This window comes from Perca fluviatilis, chromosome 20 (genome assembly GCF_010015445.1).
Source record: "Perca fluviatilis chromosome 20, GENO_Pfluv_1.0, whole genome shotgun sequence".
Classification (NCBI taxonomy): domain Eukaryota; kingdom Metazoa; phylum Chordata; class Actinopteri; order Perciformes; family Percidae; genus Perca; species Perca fluviatilis.
In genome coordinates this window covers 21,760,571-21,784,100 of record NC_053131.1, presented here as the reverse complement: position 1 = coordinate 21,784,100, position 23,530 = coordinate 21,760,571, and the positions used below count along the sequence as shown (strand labels likewise).

The window sequence follows — 23,530 nt, the reverse complement described above, 5'->3', positions numbered from 1 at the left end:
CAGGGAATTGTTATTGAAATTGAAAATGTGATAACATAATGAATCCGTTAGCATGCAGCATTTATGTGAACTGCATATGGTACTTGACATCTGGTTCATTCATTTGAACTGCTTTGAGGAGTCACAATCTTCTGCCCAGAGGCCGTCTGAGCTGCCAAGCAGTCATCAAAACATGGATGTCTGACCAATGTTACTCTATGGGCTGTTCTGAAGGCCAAAGTCTGGTTGAGCTACTTAATGTCTTTAATAACAATAATAATAATAGATTGTGAAAGAAACATTTTATGAACACTGAGCTTGTTTAGAAAGGTTGTGGCTAAACACTGGAAGCAATATTTGCTTCCTTTTAATAATGAACATACTATGTTTTAAATGTAGTAAATATCAACATGTTGGTAGCAGAAGCAATGGATGGGATCATCTACAGTAATGCTGCTCCCCATAAGACTTCTGAACATGAGGGGGAAGGAACTTGAAAAAGAGAGACTCATCCTACACCACATGATGTCTGTTAGGGCTTCAACGTCAGCCTACCTCGCTGTCTGCGCCTCTGGCACTGTCCTCTTCGTCTACTTCTCGGAGGAGCTCGGCCAGACGCTCTTTCTCTGCCTGAGTCATAAGCACTTGATCCTCCTCACCACTTACTAGCTATTGCATTTGGAGAGAAAAAAAAGAGAATGAAAATCATTATTTGCATACCATTTCTATTATATTTAGTGATGTCCTATAAGTCTAAACTATATATTTATCTCATCTATTAACAAATATTTTTCTTACTGAAAATAAAAGGTGGAGAGACTTGCCCATATACCCCAGGACTGCATTTGGTCCAACGTGAACTTTGCCATACCTCAATGTTTCTCTTGACAAAGTCCTTCTGTTTTTTCTTGCCTTTGGAAGCTTCCCTCGTCTCCTCATGGCCTAGTTCAAATGATTCTGTCGAGCTGTCTGGTCTCTTTTCACCTGTCACGAAAGCCACACTTTAGATTCCAAAAGGCAAAAGCTCTAATAACAACCATTGGCCAAATCTGATACAAAATCACAGAATTTCTATGAGAGTCATTTTTCATTTTTTATTAAAGTGTTTGCAGCTGCCCAAATCATCTTGAAACTGTGAAATATATAAAACTTAGACTATTCTAATGCTGGCCCTGCACGGCAGCATAGTGTGTGTTAAGACCATTCTTGAACTTAGGTGTAAGAGGTTCAAGCAGGCAACCTACCTAAATGTCTAGAGCAGAGCAACACGATTAATTCCTCACATCTCCAGGGAGATTTTTTTTTCCTTCCTTAAGGGATCAATATCATAAAAAGCCACAAGCTCTTCATCAGGAAATTGTTCAGGAGTCACATAGCGGGTAAACTGTTATGCATTGACTTCTGCAAAACTGAGTTAGAACTGCTGTCTGCACCAGCCTACCATGAAGGGGGAAAACAACAGCTATAGATTCCCTGAGCTCATGGCGCCATCAAGTGCACAATCTAGGCAGTACAACTGAGAACGTGGATTTTAAGATCCATGATCTTAACATGGAAAACTGAGTGCTGCTTTTTCTTTCACGTTCGATTCACACTAACTCACTTTGCTCCAAGTATTGGCTGTCTCTGATGGGCTCACAGTCAGGAATCTGAGTTTCAAACACAGGCACAAAATTGTCTTCGTCCTCTTCTTCTTCTGTCCCTTTTTAAGATAAAAAAAAACAACATATTTAAGATGTGTCACAGTGACTGCATAACTTAACTTTTCAACACTGTCGCTTATCTGTAGCCTATACTGATGCCTATGCTTACCAGTGGGTGCTTCCAGAGCCAAAAACAACCTTGTGTTCATGGCTTCTTGGGCACATTCAGAGTGACCTTCAGGCTTATTCTGCTGCAGAAAAATACACAATAACATCACACCATACGTGTTAAAAGTGGCCACCTTTTTTAGTCCAAAACCTAGCAATGAACTGGTAATGTAGATTCAATTCAATTTTATGTATAGTATCAATTCATAACAAGAGTTATCTCAAGACACCTACAGATAGAGTAGGTCTAGACCACACTATAATTTACAAAGACCCAACAATTCCAGTAATTCCCCCAAGAGCAAGCATTCAGTGCGACAGTGGCGAGGAAAAACTCCCTCTCAGGAAGAAACCTCAGACAGACCCAGGCTCTTGGTAGGCGGGGTGAATGAAGACTTTGAATACCTGGAGTTCTTGCCAGAGTTTTGCTTTAAGTTCTTTCCTTTGACGCTTGACTTCTTTTTCTATGCAGATCTTTGCAGACAGTATTTCATCAAGTCGTCTCATTTCCTCAATGGCTCTCTGTAGTTTTGAATCTTCCTCCTCTTCATCAGTAACTTCAATGTGACACTGACCTGAAAGATGCACAAATATTATATAGAGTGTAGGGTTACTAAATTAAAAAGGGGAATATCCTAAGAGTGTACTAGCTACTCCATCAGAACACTTACCTTTGTCAGGACCACTGGCTGATGAGTTGATTATAGTTTCTTCAGAGCTGTTCTGGGTCTGACGTTACAGGGAATTGTTTTTGTCACAAAGTTATTGGAAATGATACAGTTTTGTAAGTCAATAATCATAAATGTTGTAATGTGCATGTATCGTCTTTAATTAATTTAATTACCTGAATATCAGCAGCTCCGTTGGTCAAAACAACTAGGGCAAATGGAGTTGTAGAACCAATTCTGTCACTATGAGGCAAAGACACGCTCGACACACGGCTACCTGTTTGCTCACTCGAAGCAGGTCGGGAAATGTCATCTAAACTTCCTCTGATAATTTCCATAGTGTGATTTTCTTAAGCTGTATTTCAAGAATAAAAACGACAGTATTTGCTAGTATTAAATTGATGGTGATAAGTAAAACCACTTTTACTCAACCACAACAGAAACCTTCCAGAATGTGTCCCGTGGTTTGTCCACCCATTCTTTGCGGTTACTATGGACGCAAACGCTCCCGGATGGTGTAACTAAGGAAATATGCATTAGTTACTATGGCTACCGGACGAAATCGGGTAGATGCTGTACTAGATCGGATCCGCTAGACGTGTCCACGTCAAAGAACGAGCCATGCGTCCCGCCTTATTCTGCCTTATTCTGCCTCGGATTGGTTTACCCTAACCAATCCCCACTACTCATACCTAAACCTAACTACGTCGACCAGTGTAGCAGATCCGATTTAGGATCCACCACGAAATCGAGGCAGCTCAGCTGATGCTTCAATTGATGCATCTAGCTAGCTAGCTAACGTAGTGGTTAACAAGCTAGCGTTTAGCTGTAGCAATACCACTCGGCTCGTTGAATCATATTATCGTCGTTTCGGCAGCAACGTTACATGTCGTCGATGTAGCTGATATATTGTTGATAAATGTCTACAGTGTGACAAAGAGAGGGTGGAGGATTCGAGGCCGTGTTTCTGTGGTAGGCAACGCTAACCAACGAGCCCATTGTCATGTCTAACTAGCGTTAGCAAGCTAAGAATATTGATGTAGCTAGCTACCCTAACAATGAAAACCAGCTATGATGTGCTCTGTTGGATTTTATAGTCCTATAGGTGGTAGCACAGTTGCTAGCTAGTTATCATCAACATTATACCCTCGGTATGTAAATGTGATAGATTTTGTTTTGGACTTGGTAACGTTATCAAACGTAACGTTAGCTAGCTATCACAGTTAATAAATAGGCACCGAAAATGGGTGTGTATCATAGGTGTGTAGCCGCTTAGACAGAGCCAGAGTTACGTCTTATATCATATGCGGGAGATATAGCTAAATGGCTAAAGCCGTTGCTTCGTTGACATACCTAACGGCATTATAGAGAGGAATTTGCATTGCTTTCTAATCAGCGCTAGCTTGCTTAATGATATATCATTCTGTCATTGTAACGTTACGGCTGTACCACAGTCACACCCATTTTCGCTGGCAGCTGTCCAAGCTCTGCAGAGTACCTGCGCCAGGCAGGTGAAAGCATATGGTCAAGGCTATTTTCTAGGGCTGTGCTCGATTGAAGAAATTCTTAGTCGACTAACACTCATTCAATTGTATCGACTAATCGATTAGTTGATTTAATCGACAGATCTGTAAATCTGAGTTTCTACGCAAAGAGTCGTGCAAAAGCACCACTTTCATTCTTGTGTTTACCAGAGATGTGCTCATACGTTTCTTGGAAATAAGTCAGTCAGCATGAAAAAAGCATAAAACATGACTAATCGACTAAAGAAATCTAAGTTGACTAAGACCAAAAGGACCGATTAGTCGACTTATTGACTAAGAGGGAGCAGCCCTATTATTTTCATCATGATATATTTATACTTTTGTAATTACATTATTTTCTGATCATACCAGGTTGAGTCGACTCTGCAGGGGAAGATGTGCAATGGAATGATAGAGTCAATATCAAAAGCCTTTTGGGCCAACATCTCAGCCACTAATAGGTCCTTCTTGTTGCTGCTGGTTTTGACTGCAGTGTCCACTGTGCAAGGGTCAGGTAAGAGAGGCAAAATGTATGGTTGCACACTCCTACAATACAGAGCATTATGGATTATGTCAGTACTCTGCTGAATTAACATCAAATCAGCTTTGTCATGACAGACCAGATGGGTGACTGTCTGGGAGTCCTCACACAGACCGGATGTATTGCTTGTTCTACAGCACAGGGGAGACTTAATCAACTGCCTCCTAAAATTGATTTCAACATGTCCGCAGATTTATCATCAGCAATAGTACAGCCCTATAACTACCTGAGATGATGTTATTGTTTAGTGTACAAGTAAATTATTTAATGTAACTATACCATGAACTACTCTTACTCTACGTACTCCTATGCTAAATAGTTGTGGAATACATTAAAATTGATGTATAACAAGGAAGGGGGCAGTCAACAAATAATTCCTCTCTGTTCAACCAGATCATGTTGGTGTTGCAGCACATCAGACAAAAGAAAGGCAGTTCCAGTGGGTTTAGAATTGTGTCAAAGTTAAACCAGCAGCCTCACAAAACAACTGTGACAGTTTAGTCCTTTTGCCACACTTCCATTAGGAAAGGAAAATATTGTGATATTTTATTTTCTCCATGTCGCCCAGCCCTACTTTGCACCCATCAATACTTTGCTCCATAGCAATGTATCTCGAAAACTAATGCTGTAAAATTTGTCATGGATATTCATGATCTCTAGGAGATTATTCCTGCTGATTGTGGTGACCCATTGACCTTAACTCTTTCACCTTCTACACAATATTGCAATGTTAATATAATCGGAGGACTGCCATGACATTTTCTGGGCATGTGTGGTGCCATTGCAAAGCCTTTCTAGTACAGATGGTCAGCATAGGTCATTCTGTGTCTCTAACACTGGTGGCTTCACTGGGTCAAATGTATCAAACCTGGCTCAAAATATTGTTGAAAACCTGAGCACTTTCACAGGATTTCTTCTTCTTTGGTCTTCTCCTACCAGGATGTGTGAGGCCATATATGGTCCAGAACAGCTGGGTAAACCTTACAGAAACCAACAGGGGCTCGTTCCCTGTGGGCACAGTTCTGCAGTACAGCTGTGACCCGGGTTACCTGCCAGACGGACCCAGCATCCTCACTTGTACCACACTGGGACTCTGGACCTCTGAACCTCCTCGTTGTATACGCAGTGGTGGTAAGATATTTTGTCCACCACTGTCTTTACTGATAGTAGAAATAATGAGAAGTGACTGTGTTGTTTCTTTTCACATTTAATTATGTGGTACTTATGCATATGTTGTGTTTCGCCCCCATCAGCATGTCTACCCCTCTCCAAACCCGAAAATGGGGGCTACACCTGCCACCCGTCTCCCTGCCGAATGTTTTCCCATGGCACTGTGATTGAGTTCTTCTGTGATGAGGGCTTCGTTCTCAGTGGAGACTACAACTACCTGACCTGTCAGGATGGACAGTGGGACGGACCGATGCAGATCAGTTGTGTGAGCCAAGGTTGGTCAGTCCTCAAACTCAGATCTATCAATAGGTCCACCCACCTGTCAGCAAAGCAATGCCCCAAAAATTTGTATTTTGTGGATAAATCAGTCCAAATAGAGAGTCTTAATACTATCCACAGTCTCAGCTGTGGATAGTGTGTCTTCATTTAAACCTTCAAAAAAAAGAAATTCTTATTTTTTGCTTATTTTAATTTCCTTTTTTTGCTCTATTTTTTACTTTTATCTGTGTAATACTCTGTTTTACTATTACCTGTACAACACTTTGTAACATACATATGCTTTATAAACAAAACGTTTATTATTAAAAACGAAGTACATGTATTAACTGTATTTCTGACTGTCCCTTTTTAAGGTTGTATAAGACCTTCTACAGTGCAGCATAGCTCAACTAATCTGACAGACACCAATAGGAGCTTGTTCCCTGTGGGCACACGCCTGCACTACAGCTGTGACCCGGGTTACCTGCCAGCCGGACCCAGCAGCCTCACCTGCACCCCACTGGGACTCTGGTCCTCGGAACCTCCTCGCTGTATACGCAGTGACGGTAAAGACAAACCTCATATTACCGTCTGCAGTTCTGACCCTCTTTACACCTGCTATCTACATGTACTTTAACCTGAATGAACAGATCGTATCTGCTTTCAATGTGTTATAGTTTGAGATGTTTCATTATTCTTTTTATTTTTATTTAGTTGTCAATATGCATTTCAATTAAATTTTCAAACCTACGGTAGATTTATTTTCTTATTTCACTTCACATCTGTGCTCTTAACACCTACAGTTTGTTTACATTAAAGTTTGAGTGTGTAACTTTGTGATAGTAATGAACGTCCGTTACATTTAATAATAATAATAATTTATGCTTTATTAATCCCGCAAGGGAAATATACACATTACACACACGCTGTGCACCATCACAAAAGGGTTGTATCATGTGGACGCCAACAGTGTTGTTGTCATAACTTAGAATTCCTCCTGGGGGCGACAGAAACTACACACTATAGCTTTAATAATGATTTAGATTAAGCAATAACAACAAAAAAAGGTTAAAGTTTTACTGTAAATGCAGTCAGAGTCCTGCCCTTTGCTGCGTGTCATCCCCCATCTCTCTCCCCCTTTCATGTCTATCCACTTGCAAAAATAACGGGAAAAGCCTCAAAAAAATAATCAAAAAAAAGAGACACACATTTGTGTCTTAGGTCAACATCCAGCAGCTGCGATAACAAAAAAAGGACATATTATGACAAACTCGCTGCCCAGATTGTAGCATACTCAGAATATCCAGATGTGACTGAGCCCGACCCGAACATCATTTCTAAATATCAACCCAACCCATCCTCTACATGGAGCAAGGTTAAGGCAGATTAGTTGACCCGTTATTAGCTCTTAACAGATAACATGTCAACTGTGTATCTGTCTCACGAACCACAACCATATTTATGTTAAGGTCTAATTATTTATTTTTTTATCTCTCATTTAATGTTATGTTCTTTTTTTAACTCTCTTTTATCTATTAAACTCTGTTCTATCTTTTTCCTTTTGTAAAGTAGTTTGTAACAATTTTTAAGTGCAATATCAACAAAGCCCTCGATCTATCAAAAAATGATTACAGGTTTTAACTGTATTTTTGACTGTTGTCCCTTTTTTAAGGTTGTATAAGACCCTCTACGGTGCAGCATGGCTCAACTAATCTGACAGAAACCAACAGGAGCTCTTTCCCTGTGGGCACAGTACTGGAGTACAGCTGTGACCCGGGTTACCTGCCCGACGGACCCAGCATCCTCACCTGCTCTGCACTGGGACACTGGTCCTCTGAACCTCCTCGCTGTATACGCAGTGACGGTAAAGACAATCCTCAAGATATCTGGTTGTTTTTCATAATGTGAGCTAGTGGGAGCATGTAAGGGTTGAACAGCAGAGGCACAAGAATAGAGAGCCGGAGAACTCTGCAGGTCATCTATAAACACTCCCAGTGTTTCCTCCATGTTGATTTTATTGTGACGGTGTGCCATGGCAAAATTTCTTATATAGTCGCGGTTGCCTTTTAAATGATCCTCCCAACGTAATGCATCCCCCGTTGGCTGGCGCTCACATTGCAATTTAACAACAAGGAGAACTATTCAGAGGTTACTGGGCCCGTCCAGTTTAACTCCACATACTGTTGTGTTGATGTAGTTTATTGTCAAAACGTTCGCTTCCTTCCGAGTCGACTATTAAACGAACAGCTCCGCCAAAAACGTCCTGCCCCCACTGCTAAAAAAAACACTGACTCAGATGTGTAATTACCGATTGACAAAAAGTAGTCTCCGTCCTTCAATTGGGATCTAAACCAGTTTAGCACTGATAGCTTAGTGAAACAATCTACAGCACTGGAGTTAATGTATTTATTGTTTTCTTCTCTTTCCATGGACAGTATGCCAGCCTCCATTTCAGCCAGAAAACGGGGGCTTTACCTGCCACCCCGCGCCATGCCAAAGACTTTCTCATGGCACTGTGATCGAATATTTCTGTGATGAAGGCTATGTTCTGAAGGGAGACTATAAATACCTTACTTGTCAGTATGGAGAGTGGGACAGCCTAATGAAGCTCAGCTGCCTCATGGAGCAAGGTAAAAGAAAATAAAAAATAGATGACATATTTGGACAATTGGATAAATAATCACAGTAGGTTCTGTACACATAACTGTGTCAACTGTTCTCTGCCTCACAGACCGCAATCCAACTTTACCATTGGGGATGCCCGCCTTGTCCATAGTGGCATCCACAGCCAGCTCAGTGGCCCTAATCCTGCTCCTAGTGGTGCTGTTTGTACTTCTGCAGCCAAAACTTAAGTCCCTCCATCGGTGAGTCTGCCCTCAAAATGTGGAAGGCGCTTTACATTCAGCAAACTAGTCGTAGATTTTAACTTCTTCTTTTTTTCTGGTCCCCCACACCTAGACGTGATCTGGGTGTGTCCGGCCAGCCCGTGTCAATCATGGTGGAAGGAGTCCAGGTGACTCTGCCCTCATATGAGGAGGCTGTGAATGCTAGTGGAGCCTCCGCTCTCAGCTCTGAGTCTCGAGTCCAGATAGTGCTGTCTGAGGGTCAGCATGCCACAGCGCCAGAGGCTGGCCCCTCTAGGCCTTCTTCCCTAAAACAGCAGCAGTCCGAGATGGCTGTGGTCCACCCTGTGCCGCCGTCCTCATCCTCCCCGTCGCCCTCGCCCTCATCCTCTACCTGGGCTCTGGAGCATGCAGGTGCTGCGGCTCCGTCATCCTCACAAAGAAGGCCGTCTGCAGGCAGCGACCAGCACAGCCTGTCTCTGGACTCTGAGATGGACTACTCTGATGGTAAAGCCCTCTTCAAACACACTTTTTACTTACTTATAATTCTTACTTTGTACTGATGCAGTTGTTTATGGTCTACAGATATGCCATTGCTGAAGGAGGCCTGAAAAAAATGCAGCAGTCTTTGGACTTACCCAGGACAACCAGCCTTGTTACTGACTTGTACTGGTGAGCGGGATGCCCCTTGAGTTGTCAACACAGCTGTCAACACAGACGAGGCCAACTAAAGAGGCTCTGGGTGAAACTGTGGGTCACTCAGAGTAGTTCCTCGGTCCATCCCAAAGGAGAACAAAGAAAGGATTCACATGTACATACATGCTTACATATTTTTTTTTTATATAGGAATTCCTACACTATGTATGTACGTCTAATGTCTGAAGCTCAGTTTGAAAATGTAGAACAAAAACCGAAAGGAACAGGCACCTCCTGAATGAGGTTGTCTTAAAAAATGAATGATGTATTTCATTTGAAAGGGCAAAGCTGCAAACTCATTTTGGGAGTTAATAATCTCTTCAGTTTCTCGTTTACTGTTACTTTTCTTTAACCACATATCGCGCCATTTAAGACACACATCAGCAAAGATGCATGAAGTCCAAGAAAGTCTAGATTGTTGTCCAAGTCATGCACACTTACAGCATTGTCCTCAAAGATTTTTGTAATTATTAATCATTATTTAAGGTGTTATTAATCATAACACCTACCTCAAGTCATTGTACAGTTTACGGCTGCTTGTCCACCCAAGAGTTCACTCTGCTGCGTTTTTCATTGGATTGAGGGCAAACATTTTAAGAGACTTGTTTCAGGCCTGCATTCAACACATTTTACCCTTGCAAAGCGTTCAGATGTATTCTCTCCATACTCATACCCTTGCCTCCAATGGCCTTAGCTTTCCACTTCTATGCACAGGTATCATGTAAAATAAATAAGGAATTTTAAAAATGAATGTCAGTTAAATGCCTCCACTGCTTAGTGATATTATGTAAGGCTTTGTCATACACATCCCTTGTACACCAGAAAATATTATTTATTCAGGCTGCTTGGAAATTCCTCTTTTAAGTGTAAATGGGGAAACTAAGATGTGTATTTAATGTATGTGTCCAGAACGCTGTTGATCAGCCATGGCTTCTTTTGATGCTTCCACAGCTCTTGAAAACTTAAAAAAAAAAAACATGTAGGTCTTTTTTTAGTTTGCCGCTTCAGTTTCGATTCTACTGCAGACGCATTGTATGGAACGCAAATGAGTAAGTGTACAGATTAGTGTAATGTCATTGTTCACTTTGTTTGACTGTCCACTGAATTTACTTTGGGACTGAGGAATGGGTTTTTGTTTTGTGTTTTTGTGAAGATGGTATTTTAATATATGTAAAAAGTTTTAAGTTAAGTTTACTCTGTATATACCATATGATCATTTTGATTAAATCTTATTTGAGGTGTTAAAAGTGGCGGTATCCTTTTTCATTAGACTGCTTTTCACATCTTTGAAACATCTGAGATTGACCTTTTCTCTTATTCTATTTAATTTAATAGCATCCTCAGAAAAGCTAGTGACACGTCAATATATTGTATAAATTCATTATTAAGGTGTTATATAAATAAAATTAGATTGCATTTTTTTTAAACAAACCTAATTACAAAATGTAATATTTAATCATTGACTTCTTGCTTCAACAGGCACTACCTCTAGTTAACATTGTATCCAATTGATTACGTAAACACTGATTAAAGTATTAGTTATGGCGCATGCTCCAACAGTCTTTCTGTCCGTATCACAGGCCTGGGTGATGAATGTGCAGATGATATGGAAACAGTGAGGGCACTCTGCATCCTCAGTAGGTAGGATTCAGCTCTTCCATCATTTCCCTCTTCAGCGCTGGGTTGTCATCTGGGACGCAGACATGGCTGTTTCACTTCCACTTGTTTAACGTCAACGTCTGTAAGAGAAGGGTGGTATTAGACTCCTGCTTTCTTTCCAGACCATTCCAGCCCTCCTCCCAGCCTCACTCTACACAAACACAGTGACATTTACCCTCAGCTGGTGGCTTGAAGGCTTGGTAACATCTGAAGCCCAGGGTCAGGAGAAGGGCCTCGGTACACTGGAATGTGTAGTATATCAGAGGGAAGAGAAACATGGGTCCAATGACCTGAGGGGGAAAGGCCACTTTTAGGATGGTAACGCACAGCTGGATGTTTTGACACCCCGTTTCCATGGAGACTGTCCTGCTGCATCTAAAAAAAGAGGTGAGTCACTTGTCAGTTTTGATATTACATTATTTGAATTTCATACTCAAATGCACCAATAGTATAGCTACTGGAAGACAACTTGAAATAACTGGATTTATTTCCAAGTTCCAATTGTGTAAAGCTTTTCTACACTTAAACACTATCTTAGTTGAAATATTAAAATGGGACAGTTGAGAGTTTTCAGATCCTTTACTTAGTAAAAGTACAGTATGTTTTTTAGCCAAATGTGGGCCAGCTTAAAATACATAAAAGTACTCATAAAACAAAAAATGGCTCCTGTGAGGGTTTGACTATTGCATATTATATTTGATTATAATTAGTGATGCATTAATGTGTAAGTTATAACTTGACTTTTTACTGTTTACAGTTTAATCTATAAATGCATCATATTTTGTAAACTCACACAGTAGAAAATATACTCTCAAAAAAATGCAGAATAGAAGAATAGAAGTAGAATGAAATGGAAATAGTGAAGTAAACACCACTGGTTCCCCACCTGGGGTCAGATCCCCTATGGAGGTCCCATGATTAAACTGAGTGGTCACAAGAGGCTTAAATGAACAAGAAGAAAAAAATCTGTTTCACGGAATTATCTGTATTTCTCTGTAATCTTTGCATTTTCTCATGAAATATATGCGTTCACCTCTTCAAGCTGGCAAAACTCCTTAAAGGTCCCATGACATGGTGCCCTTTGGATGCTTTTATATAGACGTTAGTGGTCCCCTAATACTGTATCTGAAGTATCTTTCATATAGACCTTAGTGGTCCCCTAATACTGTATCTGAAGTATCTTTCATATAGACCTTAGTGGTCCCCTAATACTGTATCTGAAGTCTCTTTCATATAGACCTTAGTGGTCCCCTAATACTGTATCTGAAGTCTCTTTCATATAGACCTTAGTGGTCCCCTAATACTGTATCTGGAGTCTCTTTCATATAGACCTTAGTGGTCCCCTAATACTGTATCTGAAGTCTCTTTCCCGAAATTCAGCCTTGGTGTAGAATTACAGCCACTAGAGCCAGTCCCACAATGAGCTTTCCTTAGGATGTGCCATTTCTGTGTCTGTAGCTATTGAGGAGGAGAGGGGGCAAGATGGAGGGTTGGGGTGTGGCCTTGACCAACTGCCACTTTGCTCGTTTGAAAGCCATGATGTCTCTCTCTCATGGGTGGGCCAAATTCTCTGGGTGGGCAAAGCAGAGAAAGGGGAGGTAACCTTGCTCCTTATGACCTCATAAGGAGCAAAATTCCAGATCAGCCCATCTGAGCTTTCATTTTCTCAAAGGCAGAGCAGGATACCCAGGGCTCGGTTTACACCTATCGCCATTTCTAGCCACTGTGGGACCATAGGCAGGCTGGGGGAACGCATATTAATGTTAAAAAAATTCATAAAGGGAAATTTTCATGCCATGGGACCTATAAACAAAACCAAGAAATCAACTCAATGATAGGTACATCTAGCGTGTATTCACTTACTTTGGACTGAGTCTACACATCACAGACATGACATATCCCAGCATAAACCCAATCAGTGGCATCAGTGCAGCAACAGCCAGAACATCAGGTGTGAGGACCATCCATAGTACGTCTTTGATGACAAAACCAGACAGGCTGAACACTATGATGCCGGAGACTATCAGGATGCTGAGACCAGCCTGTCGAGAGAGTGAAAAGATGTTACAAGCATAGAAATAAAATGGATAGAAAGGCCATTGGACTGTTTGCGGCAAAACCTCAGCTCAGCAACTCTGCTTATACTGGTTTATACGTTACCATGGCAATGGTACACATAAAAATTAGCCTGACGTCGTCCTACTCAGATTCTAGTCAGAATATGATACTGCTCTGGCTGTGATTATGGGGCATGTTTCAATAGCCTGGCTCCGCCCTCCTACGTACTTCTGCTCAATTTTCATTTCCCTTCAGTACTCCGTCTGGGTCAAGGGGGTAAGCTTCGCTTCAGAACTCGAACCTCCTATGGCGCCATTTTGATGCTACAAAACGATCACCTCCCGTTAGCATTCCACTGACTCCCATTCATTTTGACGTCACTTTGACAGCGAATAACTTTACATCTGAAGCGTTTAAAGACTTTATTTGTCCATTGTTTATTTCTAAAGAAACACGACAATGTATAATAGGCTCAATTACCTTGTACCTCACGTTATGGCTCCGTAGCAGGCCTTTTTGTAAAAATAGGCTAATGATTGTGTAACATAGTAGAGGAATTACCGTACAGGAGAAGCTCGCAGGCAGTTTCGACTTACATGAGCTGTTTAGATTTAATTACTAATGTTAACTAGCAATTTAGTTAGCAATAATTAGCCTGTGCCCATGTTATCTCCTTACATGTACCTACGCTCTCCGTCTCTGCAAGATTGGGAATGATTGAGATTTCTCTTGGCACAGCTACCAGAAGACTTACAACTTTCAGACAGGTTGCTCACGTCACATCTACGTCGTCTCTCTCAGTTGTAGGCTGCGCAGTAACGCTCAGCGCTCACCGGAAAAGTGCTTCTAATATCCTTCACTGGTCTCCATCCAGAGCATGGATGTATTAGGTCCAGAGCAACGGGATCTGTTGGTCCATTCTTATATACTGTCTATGGCCTGGGTTTGCGGTATGTTCTTGGGTTTTCTCTGGCCAAATATTTGGCGGTCCAATCAGCGAACAGAGGGAGTGGCTGAGAACGATGACGTTGAGGTTGTGCGCTAGTTTAAGAAGATATGTTTATTTATATTAGGACAATGCACATTAATCAACATTTCTGTAAATGCGCCAGTGTTAGCCAGTTGGCTAATTTTCAACTGTAGTCCTAGTTGCATGCATGTCTTTATGGTGGGAAGAAACCGGAGCACCCGGAGGAAACCCACGCAAGCACGGGGAGAACATGCAAACTCCACACAGAAAGGCCTGGGACGACCTGGGATCGAACCCAGAACCTTCTTGCTGTGAGGCAGAAGTGCTAACCACTGAGCCACCGTGAGTTTGAGTTTTAGGTGGAGAAAGATGCGAGCGAAGCCGTTTGGTCCGTTGTGGCAACGCTGCCGAATATCCAGAAGTTAAAGCCCGAGCAAGAACAATCTTTGCTGAGTTCTGTTGGTGGCCATGATGGTGTGGCCCTCCTCCCCATGGGCTTTGGGAAAAGTTAGATTTTCCAGCTCGCTCCGTTAATGGTGAAGGAGTTGGCTAAGGCTATCGGTACAGATCCACTTTTGCGACACGACTGACGCGTGGTGTCGCGACGCCTCCCCTCATTTGTACGTTGATGGGCATTCCTCAATTTACAGCATTTTTGCAACGTCTAGCAGAAAGGATCCCACGTTCTCCCCATCTCCTCTGTGCTCTACTTCTATTGGATAGTCGCGTCGCGTTCAACTGATTAATTTGCATTAGCTGGGCATCAGCCAGCTTTTTGACGCGCAACATTTTCTCAAATGTAGCACCACCTTCCCGGAATGCTTTGCGTACACGTTGAAGCGCTTGACGTCACCCATAGGAATATAGTAGAGCGCGGCACCACAGAAGCGTCGCACAGACAAGTGGATCTGTACCGTAACGCTAGTGATGCTAAGCCGATAGTTGTTGTCTCCCCTCTTGTTAGCCTAGTACTACCAGACGTAGGAGGGCGGAGCCAGGCTACCAGAGTGGCCCTGGGCAGATCCAATAGTTTTAAACTTCAACAGAGTACCCGTTGAAGTTGAAGTAACTTCAAGGAAGTTAACACTTGTCAATGGAGAGTGGCCAGACTCTCCCTGTACAAATAAAATGTACGGTATGTATGGGTAGGACCAGGCCATTGACATATATAAAATGGACCAATAGACCCCGTTGCTCTGGACGGAGACCAGTGAATGCTATTAGAAGCACTTTTCCGGTGATGGCCAGCTTTACTGCGCAGCCTCCAACTGACAGAGACAACGTAAATGTGACGCGAGCAACGTGTCTGAAAGTTGTAAGTCTTCTGGTAGCTGTGCCAAGAGAAATCTCAATCATTCCCAATCTTACAGAGATGGAGAGTGTAGGTATATGTAAGGAGATAACATAAGCACAGGCTAATTATTGCTAACTAACATGCTAGTTAACATTAGTAATTAAACCTAAACAGCTAACATAAGTCCAAACTGCCTGCGAGCTTCTCCTGTACTATACGGTAATTCCTCTACTGTGCGACAGTAAGTCACTTGGTTATGACACAATCGTTAGCCTATTTTTACAAAAGCGTCTGCTACGGAGCCATAACGTGAGGTACAAGGTAATGGAGCCTTTTATACATTGTCGTGTTTCTTTAGAAATAAACAATGGACAAATAGAGTCTTTAAACGCTTCAGATGTAAAGTTATTCGCAGTCTAGTGACGTAAAAAAAAAATGTCGGTCAGCGGAATGCTAACAGGAGGTGATGGCCAGGTAGCAACAAAATGGCGCCATAGATGGCTCGAGTTCTGAAGCGAAGCTTACCCCCTTGGACCAGGCTAGTGTTTGAACCGAACCAGGAAAGAAAATGCCTCTGCATTCAATTGGATAGACCTACAACCAATCAGAGCAACAGAACTCAACTCAACTGTCAACAGAACTAAACACCAATGAGACGAGACGGTGTATTGTCTCCACAGCAACCACTATTTGCAGTTCCGTCCTAACTTACGACTTTTAAACTTTTTTGTAGCTGTAAATATGTGATGAATCAGCGAAAACACATTTCATTTCTCCGATTCACTGCTTTGTTCTAACGCCGTCTCTCGCGCGACCATATAACATTACCATGCTTTCGGGCGGTCGTTGAGGCTCTGTTTTGTACAGCTGTTTGTAACATAAAAATAAAATGGATTATTGATCATTTTATTTCTATAGTTTATAGCTGACTTTACAAGCTGACTTCTCTATTGACCGGTGGCTCTATTGGCTCTACAGGTGACGTCTCTTACGTTCTAAAACCAGCCTCTGTGACTTGAACAGCTGAGTCGCAGCGACACCATCAGCTGGTTTGAGTCGAGCTGAGATGGGCCGGTTGAGGATTTTAAAATGAATGCGCTGTCGATATCTTCTATAACAGATGCGATGGCGGAATCTACACATCTCAATTCTCCGAATTCAACCCAAGTGCTCTTTGGTGACGTGGTTGATTACGTTACTGTTGATCATCTGTCCATCATCGTATAAAGCCTGCCCTGACAATTTGATTGGTCCGAACAGCTCTGGTCCGAGCATAGTTGCTCCACAACGGATCAAGTCCAGAGCGAACTTCCCGACCTCAAATGTTGTGGGCGGGGCTAAGTTCGGCTGGCATCCAGGCTACATAAAAATGGCTGCTGCTCTGACAATTCTGCTACGTTGATATGAATGGAGATGGCCTTTCTATCCTTTTTTTCCCTATGGTTACAAGAGTCAGGTTATCTCACCTAAATGGTACTGAAATCTCAGCTTCAAGGCATGAACCTTCTCTCTTCTTCCCTATATAAAAGTGGCAAACATCATCTGAAGGCTAAGGTCTGCTCTTTGTTAGCATTAAAACTATTGCTTCCTGTTTATTTGGACCACAAATTACACCCATACCATGTAATGACTAGTGTGGAAAATACAACTTTATATCCAAAAGGTATTTTTCATGTAAGACATGATGGGCCCTATCTTGCACCCGGCGCAGCACGGCGCAAAGCCTGACACAAGTGTCTTTGCTAGTTTAAGACCGTCCAGCGCCTATGTCGTTTAAATAGCAAATGCACCTGTGTCCATCTTTGCGCCCATGGGCGTGCTAGTCTTACAGGGAGGTGAATTCTTGGCGTATTGCTATCTTGAGGCAGTGGGAAGTGATCGCTCCATTGACCAACAAAAACCTGGTCTAAAGTCAATGGCACAGCATTTCATTGTTATTTTAACAGCACATTTGCCTAGGCTAATGCACAGCGCGTGCACACTATGCTTGTTACACACACACAAGGAAGCGCAGCAGCACACAAACATGCAAAATATTATGGTGAAAATCCGCCATCATAATAGCAATGCGCCAAGGTACAAACGCGCCTGGCTTTTAAAGGGAATGGGAGATGACACTCATCTCCCATTCCATATGATTTATTGCATGTTACGCCCAAAACGCACCTATGAATTAATAAAGACACTAAGTACAACCCTTTTGAACCATGCTCCTGGCGCACAGACCTTTTTTTTCTGCTGTCAAACTAGCAAATGTGGATTTTGACACGCCCTAAACGCACCTGCCCCAGGCGCTTCACGCCGTGCGCTTAGATAAAAAATAAAAAAATAGGGCTCAATGTGTCACAGTAGTAAAGGCACATGGGAAAATAGTCAAATTAATTATGGCTGAATTCCATTTAGCTGCTTCAGTCTCAGGGTCCTGGTATTGTGCATGCTGCCTTTTCCTCCTATGATGAGTCAAAATGTATGCTGTGAAAAATGTTTTTTTACAACAGATTATGCTTGTGTGAAGCACATTTCAGGGGTCTCACTTTTTTGATGACTGATGAGTAGTTTGGTTTGTAGTGATTAATGGCAATGCCAATGGCACAAGGCACAAGGGTGAACGCGAGAGCAGAGATGATGCCAAAGTAGGGTACAGCATTTTCCAGACCGGTAAAGCCTTGGCAGTAGATATAGAGCAGCAATGGCATCATACCAAGTGCGGCGATGCAGGAGCAAGTGGTCATTACGATGCTGGGAGGGTGTCAGAGAGAGATAAGAAACATTTTTAGACAGGTCATGCCTGAAATGTAAATGTCTCAAATGGTACATGCAAAACAAGGCTCTTTTGTAGGAACATTTCTGTGTTGACCAAGGTTAAAGGTTCAGTAGGTATCGTTGATAAAAAAAACAAACTTTTTGTCATATTTGCCAAAACTGGCACTACATCTTGACAGTACTACATCTACATGAGACGGATGGCTGTGGCTTAGGTGGTAGAGAGGCTGCTACCAATTGGAAGGTCGGTGGTTCGATCCCTGTATTCCCATGTCAAAGTGTCCTTGGGCAAGACACTGTATCTTGAATTGCTCCCGATGCGCCATCGGTGTGTGAATGTGTGTGAATGTTGAGCAGGTAGCACCTTGTATGGTAGCCTTGGCCACCAGAGGAATAGGATTTGTTTCACAGATTATCTGCCTCGTGCTACTGTCAGAATATAGTGACAGTTTGAGCAAATATGGCAAAACGTTATTTTTATTCAAAGTTACCAACTATTCCTTTAAGTAGTGAATTATCGTAGGCATTTGTAATCTCAACAAGACAGGATCAATACATCAATGAGGGCTTACTGTACCTGAGGTTCATGTCGCCCTTTATGGCCAGAGAGAAAATGTTTGATAAGCTTCCACCTGGACAGCAGCCGCAGATGAGCACAGTCACAGCCTTGATGGGATCCATCTGTAGCATTTTGGCTAGAGAGAAAGCAGTCAGGGGCATGATGCCAAACTGGGCCAGCAGTGCAATGGCTACACCTTTTGGCTTGAAGAGATGGGTCTTTATTTTGGAAATCTCCATTGTACAGCCAAGGGATATCATGGAGATGAAGAGGATGACGACGGTGAGGATATTGATGGCTTTGTTTAGGGAGGGAGGGATGTTGAGGTCACCAATACTTCCATTGCCAGAGAAATTTCCCTCATTATAGATGTGAGCTATTCCCTTGTAGACTTCTGTCACATTCATTGTGATGCTGATCCATACACTGTGTGTTTACTGTCCTGCAACTTTCACCTGTCACAACAAAACAAGCAAAGTAAATACATTATCAGCAAATAAATTACAGAATTAGATTATTGTCATTAGACTTCAGATTTCAGTATTGGGTTAGGTAGTTTGAGTCCTTTATTTTTATTTTTATGCAATGCAATCATAAAAATCACTCACAATCCCACTCATTGGCATTTAGCATGTTGCAGATGTCCAAATGAGGAGCTTTTTGGCCATTCTCTACAATCCTAAACAGTTCCTCCTATAGAAAATATAGAAGTAGGGGCGACCTCTCGCTCACCCGGTAAAGTGTGCACCCCATGTGGCTGAGTCCTTGGCAGCGGCCGGGGTTTGAATCCGACCCGCGGCCGTTGTGACCCGCGTGTCATCCCCCCTCTCTTTCCCCCCTTTTCTGTCATTCTCCAGCTGCTCTATAATAAAAAAGGTAATAAAAGCCCAAAAATGATCTTTATTAAAATAAAATATATAAATCAAAACAGCACTTTTAGCATGTGCGCTACCTGAAAGCAAAGATTGTTATAACTGCATTTTTAATAGTTGCCCTTTGTGTGTGCCCTAAAATAAAATGATTCAGAAAATGTAACAAAATGTTCTTCCAGTTGACATTGACAGATAAAGCTGGCAATGTTCAATATTTGTCTTACAAATTTGTGAACATATTCCATGAAAAGACCAAAACCATCGTGAGTCCATTTCTTAATACTTTCTGACTTCCTCAGCCTGTTTGTGGCACTTAGCCCCAAGCCAATTTATTCCTACTGCAGGCACAACATTTTTAAAACATGTTACAAATATATATATTTTGTATAAAATAAAAGAAAAGGGCTAAATAATTTCCCAAAACACCTGGGCTCTGTAGTTATTTGCAAATGTTGCTCAAATAGAAGTCAAAAGTTGGGGTATTGTGAGTATTGTTAGTATAGTGAGTATTTATAGCAGCAGGATGGTGTATGTGGGATTGATTAAAAAAAAACTACAGTGCCCATGCATGTTCATCGTAACTTCTTGTTCTTGCACTCTAGCAACATCACCATTATAATATAAGTGTTAATCCTCAAGTGCATGCCTTTGCTGATGTGTTGGATGTTAATAATTGTTATACTGTAGTCAAAACCAACATGGATTATAGCTGCACAGGAGGAGCTGCCGTAACTCATTTTCTTGTTGTAATGTGAATTGAATTGGTTTTATCCACATAAAGTTTTACAGCCAGATACAATACTAGCTTCACTCCAAACCCGACTGTTATTGGATTGCAGTATACTGTATTTAGTGATCTACAGATAGCCCTTTTGAATTTCCGACTTCCAACTAAAGACATTATGTCATTGATCAGTGTTGATCGGTAAATACTATACAAACAAGAATGCACAATATTATTGATGTGAAGTTTAGCCAGCCACGACACCAGCAGTTTTTCGACCTTAAGGCCCTGACACACCAACCCGACCGTCAGCAGAAAAGGCAGTCTGACTCATCAGTCGGCTCCCTGAGGTCCAAAAAATGCCTTGGAACGCACAGAAGAGACGCTGACTTGAGCGTATGACCTGCGTGTACTGCAGGTGGCGCTAATCTGTATTGTCGCCCCAAAAAATGAAAACTGGAAATGACGCGTCACGTGGGTCTGGCTTCTCCAGCCGACAATAATGGCGGCTCTTTGGGACTACGATCTCGTATTTTACGAAAATAGTTCACTGAAACGTGTTTCTGAAAACATTTTAAGTGAGAAATAGGCCATGCAGTTGCTGAATCTCTCTTCATTTCAGATCGACAAAGGTCAGTTTAAAAGATTTTAGGCATTCGTCACTCATCCCGCTCGTTATTTCCGGGCTAGCACTCCAATAAGATTGGTCATTGAGTCCGAATGCCCGCCCTCTGATTCAACGTGTCAAATCGGCCAAAATGAAGGCAGACGGCCCCTCTGACGGACGACGGCACGGAACACACCGAACAGACTCAAATCACTGACCTCTCCAGACTGTCCAACAGCCGATTATCGGGTTGGTTTGATGGATTGATCGGCTAAAAAAAAAAAAGTGACATAAGCACACCTGCACATCAATATAAATATATCAATCAATCAATCACAATAGACCTCAGGGGTTTGGGTTATTGTTACTTCATTTAATGTTTGACGTATACTGAGCAGAAGGATGATTGTGCAGAGATTGACAGTAGAAGGCTGTCTACACATTCATTTGTCGAAGGGGGAAAGTTTCTCTGTGCTCCAAATATGAATTTGTCAACACAGCTGGTGTGGAAGCATGTATGTATTACAAGACCAGTTGCAGTCCAGTATGATTTGCGTTTCACAGGATGGCGAAGGCATGTTCGGTGATATATTGCAATTTATTTCAAATTATGTCCCCAAAAAGCACATTTTGTCAACATCTGTTTTATCTAAAAAGATACATTTCTCTGTTTGTTCATCTCACTTCAAGTTTATTGCTGCAAAATGGGATTGCCAAGCAGACAAACTGACCAACACATATATAATAATAGATTGATACTTGGCGTCTGTGTATCGATACAGTGTTGCCACAGAAAATATTGTGATACTATGCTGTATTGATTATTTCAAAGCAGCGTTACAAGTGCTTGAAAATTCAGAAATATTACTTCTTTTTTTTTTTTGCCTTTACGCATGTCCATATATCTACATCCGCAGGTTTAAACAACAATCTTACATTATGTAATCTTCCTGGAATTTGTTTATAATTTTGCTGTTAAAGCCACACTTTGCACACTGTCAGGGTATCTTGGACTTTTAGTTGGTGTTCATTGACTGTTTGTTTCCCCATTCACTGTCACCAGCACTCACTCTCTCTCATTCTCCTGCACACACTCCTCCCATTGATTCATACTCCTCGTCACTCACGCAGATCAGACGCTCCCAGTCCCCTCAGTCTTAATTACATACACCTGCACCTCATCAAGCCTCATCCTCAGTTCACCACCTGCAGCTAATCAACCACCACCTACATAAGCAGCACAACCACACACACTCCTTGTCTAGTCTCGTTTCCACACGACTCTTTGACCACTCACGTTAAGCCTAGTAATTTCAAGTTTACCTTACCTTACCTGTACTTTGTATCCTGTTGTCTGCTGCTGCTCTGAAACCTGCCTACCCAGCTACCAGATTCCCTGCCTGTTGCTTCCTGCTCGTTGTTGGATCATTGTCAAATAAAGATCTGCTTCACTACTCCAGTCTGTCTCCTGGTCATCCGTGACACACACACAATGATATGTGAGACAATACTAATAACTACTCCATATCTAAATCAGTCACTGTTTTGTTCTAAAATAATTAATACAGTGTATTGTAATATTGTAACTACAACCTCATATTGAGGCCTTCTAAACATCTGCAAATGCTTTACAGATTAAAATAGAACAAATCGATGAAGTGCAATCGAAAAACAATGGCATTATTTTATCATTACATTCAAAAAATTTCCTAAAGAGACCAAGCCCAACAATTAAGTTGTCCATTTCTTGTCTTTGTAACCTGATAGAGCATGTGCCTTGATGCCTAAACTAATAAACAAAGAGCCATATTGTTGCACTGCATGACATATTCCTTGATTACAACACACATTATAGAAAAATAGAATGGATTAAATGCAGATACAGATTCTCACAGAGTTGTGATGTGCATACATGTATGTGACAATAAATAATCAATGTAAAAACATGGCAAGTGTAATATAGTTTAACTCTACACCTGCATTTTGAAATGTAACTACATATCATATGTTATCACTGGTTTGTAATTTAGAAGAGGTGAGAGGAACAATTGCACTGGCCATCCTCATTGTAAAGAATTTATAAAAGAATTTGTTTGGTTAGAATGGTACTGGAATGCTACAGAAGGCTGTATCTACTTAGTACACAATACTTTGATTATTTTATCATTATTTTGGTCTATATATATATATATATATATATATATATATAAACTTTGCCTGTCCCTTTGCAGGCAGACAAGCAAACCCATCACAATGCGCTGGAGGGCTTGTCAGTGTGACCATCCATTCATCTACCTTAATGCTTGCTAACTATTGGCATAATATAAGAATGAAATAGTAAAAGTCTTAACCTTTCAAAAAGCAAAGATATTGTGATGATTGTCTAAGAAATAAAGGCACTTTCTTACCTCGATTTCAGGCCAGCTTCTGCAACTGCGCTGTGCTTTCTCACACTGTTTCCATCTCTCCTCACATTCTTGTGCCTAACTCCTTTTCTCTGTTTGGACACCCTGCCCTCCCCTTAGTCACATGGGC

At 41.6% G+C, this 23,530-nt stretch overlaps 3 protein-coding genes across 8 annotated transcripts in view; 1 reads left to right on the top strand and 2 right to left on the bottom strand.

The window, feature by feature from the left end:
- The window catches only part of fsip1 (fibrous sheath interacting protein 1), a 46,663-nt gene extending 43,720 nt beyond the window's left edge, over positions 1-2,943 (bottom strand). For 3 of the 4 annotated variants that reach the window (XM_039785806.1, XM_039785808.1, XM_039785809.1), the window contains exons 1-7: positions 2,635-2,943; positions 2,462-2,519; positions 2,196-2,365; positions 1,792-1,873; positions 1,583-1,681; positions 851-963; positions 535-648 (exon numbers count right to left, since the gene is read on the bottom strand). In XM_039785806.1, coding sequence (XP_039641740.1) covers positions 535-648; positions 851-963; positions 1,583-1,681; positions 1,792-1,873; positions 2,196-2,365; positions 2,462-2,519; positions 2,635-2,796 — 798 coding nt within the window. In that variant the 5' untranslated portion in view covers positions 2,797-2,943. The remainder of the gene's footprint in view (positions 1-534; positions 649-850; positions 964-1,582; positions 1,682-1,791; positions 1,874-2,195; positions 2,366-2,461; positions 2,520-2,634) is intronic. The other variant, XM_039785807.1, reaches the window with a different exon arrangement.
- A 193-nt stretch (positions 2,944-3,136) lies between these two features.
- LOC120549144 (sushi domain-containing protein 6-like) lies at positions 3,137-10,736 on the top strand. 2 transcript variants are annotated; one of them, XM_039785801.1, is made up of 10 exons: positions 3,145-3,430; positions 4,354-4,495; positions 5,462-5,653; positions 5,776-5,967; positions 6,325-6,516; positions 7,623-7,814; positions 8,386-8,580; positions 8,682-8,814; positions 8,909-9,300; positions 9,379-10,736. In XM_039785801.1, exons 2-10 carry the CDS (start codon positions 4,378-4,380, stop codon positions 9,402-9,404), a joined length of 1,632 nt encoding a protein of 543 aa, XP_039641735.1. In that variant the 5' UTR covers positions 3,145-3,430; positions 4,354-4,377; the 3' UTR covers positions 9,405-10,736. The 2 variants fall into 2 exon arrangements, with proteins under 2 accessions (XP_039641736.1, XP_039641735.1); XM_039785802.1 differs by lacking the exon at positions 7,623-7,814 and having other exon boundaries at positions 3,137-3,430.
- Positions 9,624-23,485, bottom strand: LOC120549145 (sodium/bile acid cotransporter-like). Of its 2 annotated transcripts, XM_039785805.1 has the most exons (7): positions 23,404-23,472; positions 19,525-19,654; positions 18,811-19,247; positions 18,005-18,209; positions 13,012-13,190; positions 11,324-11,523; positions 9,624-11,228 (listed from the first exon to the last, which is right to left on the bottom strand). In XM_039785805.1, the coding sequence occupies exons 3-7, from the start codon at positions 19,197-19,199 to the stop codon at positions 11,176-11,178; spliced, it is 1,026 nt and encodes a 341-aa protein (XP_039641739.1). In that variant the 5' UTR covers positions 19,200-19,247; positions 19,525-19,654; positions 23,404-23,472; the 3' UTR covers positions 9,624-11,175. The 2 variants fall into 2 exon arrangements, with proteins under 2 accessions (XP_039641739.1, XP_039641737.1); XM_039785803.1 differs by lacking the exon at positions 19,525-19,654 and having other exon boundaries at positions 23,404-23,485.
- Between the last annotated feature and the right edge of the window lie 45 nt (positions 23,486-23,530).